Source organism: Bipolaris oryzae (assembly GCF_000523455.1).
Source record: "Bipolaris oryzae ATCC 44560 unplaced genomic scaffold scaffold_353, whole genome shotgun sequence".
Taxonomy (NCBI): Eukaryota; Fungi; Ascomycota; class Dothideomycetes; order Pleosporales; family Pleosporaceae; genus Bipolaris; species Bipolaris oryzae.
The window spans coordinates 1-6,553 of NW_006911629.1; the positions used below are offsets into that span (position 1 = coordinate 1).

General features: G+C 45.8%; 2 protein-coding genes across 2 annotated transcripts; both read right to left on the bottom strand.

Moving 5' to 3' along the window:
• Positions 1 to 2,046: 2,046 nt before the first annotated feature.
• Positions 2,047 to 2,838, bottom strand: COCMIDRAFT_10243 (uncharacterized protein; the record flags this gene model as incomplete). The annotated part of the gene is made up of 2 exons (XM_007695574.1): positions 2,047 to 2,548; positions 2,606 to 2,838. 2 exons carry the CDS (start codon positions 2,836 to 2,838, stop codon positions 2,047 to 2,049), a joined length of 735 nt encoding a protein of 244 aa, XP_007693764.1.
• Positions 2,839 to 4,351: 1,513 nt separating this feature from the next.
• COCMIDRAFT_110762 (uncharacterized protein) lies at positions 4,352 to 4,537 on the bottom strand (the record flags this gene model as incomplete). The annotated part of the gene is made up of 1 exon (XM_007695575.1): positions 4,352 to 4,537. A coding segment is annotated over one exon (186 nt), but the record flags the coding sequence as incomplete, so codon positions are not given.
• Between the last annotated feature and the right edge of the window lie 2,016 nt (positions 4,538 to 6,553).

A 6,553-nucleotide genomic window follows, 5' to 3' on the forward strand; every position in this document is an offset into this window, starting at 1 on the left:
GCCGAATCAAGACGCCAGCGAGATATAAGTAGTGCAAACGCTTTAGTAGCGTCTATATATTAATACACTAAAAAATCTCACGATTATAGCTTTTGTACGTGGCTTAATAACCTCATCTTTTTTGTCGTCTGATCTTGTTGGGGTGGCTCGTCACGCGAAGTGGCTCGTCACGCGCACGGTTACTGTATCCGGCGGGGTGGGAAGGTTGGTTTATTTCCGGATTGCCTCCAGAACGTTAACGTAAATAGAGCAGGTTTGTCGCATTTGGAACGCCTTATCTTTCTCCCAAAATTCTGGAGTTCTGCAGTGAATAATAGAGCGTCTAAAAGGTATTCTGAATAAAATACTCTCCAAACACGCGTCTAGATTCAAGGCATGATATGTCGTAGTACGAATCCCTTCCTCCATTGCGACGACGCTCAGCATCTAAGATACACTGCCAAATTTAATGAATGTATCGGCAGCCTCGCTACGATAGGTCCAAGGAAGTGCCGATGATTCACCAATTTTTCATATCGTCACAATATAAAACGTTTAGCCCTAAGGTGGTTATAGAGTGCGGCAATCCTACTTGCTGGACTTAGCGACTAACCTCTCCTTGTTCGCCGGGATACTGAGTATATAAGGACAGGTAGATTATTAAGTAGCGCATACAAAATGGCTCAAGACGCGATCGCTTCCAGTGGTAAGTTTATGTTGATAATATATGTGTTCATTACCGCTTACGCGTTGCAATACTGAAGAGATGGCTAGACTGTACATTATAAGGGTCCTTTAGATTCGCCCTTTGCTAAATTCTCCGAATAGGGAGAGCGTATCCACGTAATTAGTAATCGGAGCAGGAGGAATGAGTACTAATGCTGATTGTGGAGTTGTCATAGCGGATGTGAAAGTGCTTGTTCCGCGACCTGTAGGTGTTATTCAACTACGCAGCGAGATCAAGCATACCGCCAGATGCGCTGGAACCACTTTGACGTGCAGTGCACGGGTTCAGAAGAAGACCTCCAGTATGAACCGACATTCCCGGCATTCTGTATTACCAGACTCAGCCAGGATGTATTCTTCTGGGTTCTGCTATTCAATCTGATCTAAGAATTGATTAGCAAAGCCCTTTGAGCAATGTCGCCTGCCTCGCGTACCGCTTCATGATTTGAAAGTCACTCTGCCTTACGACAAAAGTATAAACTTTGCACTCAGCACGTTGTCAACCCCCTAGGAACGGAGATGTTGGGTCTAACAAACCGATAACAGGAATGAGGTCAGCAAGTTGCATCATTGTACCTGACTAAACACAGAAGACGCTGTAGGAGTAGAGTATAGTCTTCACTCCACGAGAAACGAATAAGATGGCTTATAGTATGAAAAAACAGCTTTTTCTTATCGCTCAGTCGTCTGGAGGTCGGGTTCGAAATATTTAGAGAAGATAGACTCTTCTAGTACCGGGATAGTACAGTCATTACGGAGGCGATATTCACAAATGGTACACGCAAATAGCACTGCATCTTCATGAAGTCGAGCGTAATAAATTATAGATTTCATATATTTTCCAGGGTCAAAAATCATAAAAACAGGTACGGCGCGTCAGCAGCAAATATAAATAAGCTTGTATACCCAGTGGCGGTTAGAGTTGGCGTTGAAGACTGCATCGTTGGTGCTAGATGCGCCCTCCTGATTGGAGTCCGATATGCTCCTTTATTCACTTTGCTACGGTGCTGCTTACAAGTAGCTTACTTTTCTTAACTCCAATACATATGTACCTCCCCTGGAGAAAATGAGTACTCGTGCATCCTCTTTGACACAGTGCTCGCAACAGCAGCAGATATCGCAAAACAGTCAGAATCATCTCACTAATCTCCCTCAACTCTTTATAATGAAATTTTAACAAGGAAATATTAACTGTTATAATAATCTGCTAAGATCCTCCAAAAAGACGTAATTTTCAAATGATTGCAAGGTTACAGATCACACCTATTCTAACGTGCTCTTACCCTGTTCAAGTTCAGGCTAAGGAAAACGTCCATATCAACCCCTATATAGCACTGGACTTTAGACAAAGACTTTGTCTAGGTTACTGAAAAAGCTATCGGGCCTGAAAGGCACGTTCGCAGATCCAAAAAGACCACCAGGTGTAAGAGCTGCGCGCGAAGCCTGGGGCATAGCATCCCAGTCGCTAATCCAATAAGTGCGGCCAGGCGTATTCGTAAACTGTAGAGCGTGATTCAATGGGAACCTAGTAAAGTATTCCACTTTGACATTGTTGCCTTGAAGGGGTGGACTCGTGTTTCTCTGGTAATTACCATGAGCTGATGCCGCTGCACCAAGAATTCGGGGGTTGGCGTTTTCCGGGTTGTCAAGCCAGACGACAACGTTTTCCCAATCGTGGCGGTGACCGCCTGCAAGATTCCCAGCGAGAGGTTGGTCCTTGGGCCAGTACCATGCGTACATGATAGCAAACTTGCCTCTGTGCCATGCAGCTCGGGCATAGGTTTGGCCCTTGTTCGGATCGCGGCATCCACCATCGACACTACCAGTGTCCTGGAGACCTCCACTGGAATCAGGATATATGAGCTCTTGAAATCTTGGATATATTATCTCATAGGCTTACCTAGTGTTACCATTATCGTCAACGGTAGTGTATGGCTGGCAACCATGGGCGATGTGGAGCAGAGGCTGGAACCTTTCGATGGCCCGGCCAATTGCTCCTGGTTGCAAGCGAGTCCGGATTGGGTTGAGGGAATCGTGGTTGACTACAGCGCGATCATCGAGTTGGAGCGACGTGGGAGCTGCTAGGATACCTGAAGCTGCTACAATAGTAGTCAAAATCGTGGTAAGATGCATAGTGGTAGTTGAGAACAATGAACGGACAGAGAAAATTAGATTAAAGAGTGTATGGGTTTAGAGAAGGAGGGTGATGATGTATTCTGTCAAACACTATGTAATGACCGTGGGAGGCATCAATGACGCTTTTTATATTCAGAGATTGTGCACAGCAGATAATGCCATGCAGCTATCCCAAAACTGTACTCTAATAATGTTGTTTTGTGCGACTGCTCGGCAATAAGCAGTATTACTAACGAGTAAATATTGGGCAGAGTAGCTACCCGTATAAGAGCTGTCACGGACCAGAGAGTGATACTCCAAGACCTGGCTTTGTGATAAATCTGAATTAATGATTATTCCAATACCTGTAGTGTAAGATTAGTCTTCCTTGGCGTTCATGGATATCCCAGCTTCCAGTATTACTACTGAATCGCACCGGAATTTCTACCAATAAGACTATACACACCATAGATTTAGTTTACTTTAGCCGCTTGAGAACATTCTTTGATCTCATGCACGCTCTGAATTGCGGTGTTGTTACCAAATCGCAGCTCTAGTTGCTGCTAAGAAACCGGGCAGGGGCTAGCAAAGCGGCAAACCCGCGTGTCCCACATGATGCGACTATCGAAAATATGGCCATGCGACAAAAGCTATGAAACTGCCATATGCATTTCCAGCTCGTTCCATGTGGAGTTGCAATATTTTGGTGATCCTAGTCCGTACTAACTAATGTGAGCGATGACAGCGGATCGTGCAATGCTGCTAGACTAGTGTCCTTCTAACAAAGTAAATTTAGAACTACGTAGTGTTTGAAATTTTCGCGTGACACGTTGTTCGTCAACATTGTTTGGATGCTGGCTTGACGAACTCTCGTCCACGTCTTGCCCTGTCAACGATAATCCTAAGGGCAATACTTCTTGACGTTACTCAGGTGGTGGTACATGTTCCCTAATACCATGCTCTGCAATACACCACAGAAGATAGTCAAATAATACAGTAGTAAGGGATTGGGATCCGGACATATTACTATGGCTGCGTGCACAACTAGTACCGATAGCAAGAGTGTTCCTTATATGGCCTGAAAGGTTATCTCGTTGCATCGTCGCAATCCACCCTGGATCTTTAGTGGTTGAACAGGTCTCCATTTGCTACCCCATCTATGCTGTCAGTGCCGAGATATCTGTGACAAGAATGATTATTCGTAGAGACGAAATATTCTCAATTCAGATAGCAAAATTGACTATAAAGAGTAGGAAAGTACACAGAGTGTCGTAGGATATATGATAGTCGTTCTTCTTTCTGTCTTCTATCGTTTCCCCGGGTACAAAAGCCTCAATTGGTGTTATTTCTGTGGAATGTCTCTCGACGTTTTAAGAAGAAGGTAGTAGCATGAGGGAAATGGACGGCTGCTGTAGATTAAAGCAGATATTTTTTTCATTCACAACCCAGCTGACCGGTGAGCTGACTGGTAACGTCACACTTGGAATGCTCATTGGGTCTCCCAAAAGGTTTACTAAGTTATGCGGTGCTCTTAGGAGGAAGCGGGGCAGTGTGAGGCACTCGTGCCGTAGACAACCGGTAAGTAAATGTCAAATATGCCGACTTGACAATACGATTCGTCTTCTGCGTGCGCTTTATGCCACTGTGATACCCACGCAAGCTGCACGATTATGCTGTAATCAGATAGAGACGCTACTCGAAGTACCTTGACGGACAAATCATCAGATCCCCCTACAGGCCGGCTGCTATCCCCAAAACTATTTACTGCTATCTTTTGTTTCTATTAGAGCATTTGAGAGCTAGAGATAGCACTTTTAGGCATTTGAGTACTAGTAGAACATGGAGTTGAGCACTGCTAGACTTGGGGATATAGCAGGTGTCTGTCTAACAATAATCCAGAACATTACCCTAAGCTTTCCGCGTGTAGAACATTGCCTTGCTGTAGATAGCCTTGCCCTTTTCTTTACCAGTCGATAGGTCGTCTAAGATTGCCTCATGCCCATCCCGCCATGTATGTAAGGAGATTGCATATGGAGGGGCATCCTCTTCACTTACAAAAGTTTTGTTTAAACCAAGGCTACTATTAGGTGTATACTTCAGAAGTTGCGTCGCACCGCGCAGTGTAGACAGGGTTCGTAGGCGGGGCACGTATCTAGAAATGGCAGCGCAAGGTTGGCAAGTGTGGAGCGCTCCCCTACTCCCCGTGACCATACTGTTAGTGCTCCATTTCAATATCCCAACCGAAGCCTCTTGTGTCACGCAGGAGCTCGCAAAAGGATGTGCTGCTTCGCTTAGGAACAGCGGTGACGTCGCCAATGTCTTCCCTATTCGCCCCTATCGACTCTATCAACGCGATTCGTGTCGAAGCAACGAATCGCTGCTAGGTGGTTGTCGCCCATGCGACCCAAACATGGGAAACCTGAAAAGGCCTTGCATGGACCATATTCTTTGGGGAACTCTCAACTATTCAAAAAATTGGGGCGCACATTAACATGTGTGCAGCGTGGTAGGTGAAGAGGTTTTCCAGATATCATACTGGAGCTGCTCATGTCCGAAACTGGCGAGAGCTGGGAGACGTCCTTTATCTTCCCTGTTGCAAATATCCGAATGGATGCTTATGGGAGCCTCCTAGGAGGTACTCTAACGGGTATACCTGCACTATAGACCCTACCCGCGCCTTTACTGATATTACCTTGCCCACGCCGATGTCGCTCTCCATTCCAAATTATTATACGACCCACAAATTTAACTACAGTTTTATCTACTGATACGTTAGTGTCCTTGATCACAGAACGCACCGTGTTTATAGCCCTTGAATAGCTGACTAGCTTTCGAAAGGGTCTTCCCACGAGGCGCAGGCGACTTTCGGAGCTCAGGCAATTTTACAATGCCTGGTAGACCCAAATACCTTCTTGTCACATCAAAGGTTGTCATCAGTTCCTCCACGATGGTCTGGGTGCAAGCATGACAGGCGGTGCGCACCAGAATTGGCCATGACGGTTGTTCCATCATCCAGCCTCTTAAAGACCAGGCCGATGCCTAACTTCGTAGTCCACGAGTTTGGCGTAAATGCAACTAAGCTTAGAGATCGGCTTCTGTTTTCAGCTTAACGGGATGCTCGGACCTCTAGAGCGCCTTCAACGATCAAAGAAATTTGAGATAATCATGGCGTTCATAGTTTTGATTCGTTCAATTGCTAAAATGCTGAGGAATGCGACTTCACGGGAAGAGCTGTGCCATAGGTCCAGCATCTGAAGAAGGAGTCCGACTCGCTCACATATACAATTAGCTTGCCAAATCGAGCTACTTGCTTTGCCTGCGTTGCTACAATTTGATTTGAAGAAGAAGCTTCAGTGGTCAAAGTATCCGCTGTAAGCAGAGAAAAAGGTGGGTACATGCCATGAATCCTTCACACAGATTAACAGTTGCTGGAGAGGCTTGAACGTTTCGGTACCTGTTCCAACTTTCTCCCCCGTAACTCTACTACCTATGCTGCCTCTATTGCTGCCAGATCGTCCGACTTAGGAGAGGGCTCAAGGAACAGATTCCACGCGGAACTAAATGTTCGCACTTCAATCGATCGCGGACCTGATCCCTAAACAATACCTGCCTGCGCTATGTACGCTAACACTCTAATCACTGTAGATCGGCTGTTGTGTAGCTCTACCAGATGCTCTTCATTCTCGTCCTCGTCAGAGCTGCCGTCTTCACCATCGCTAGCAGTAGCAACGGC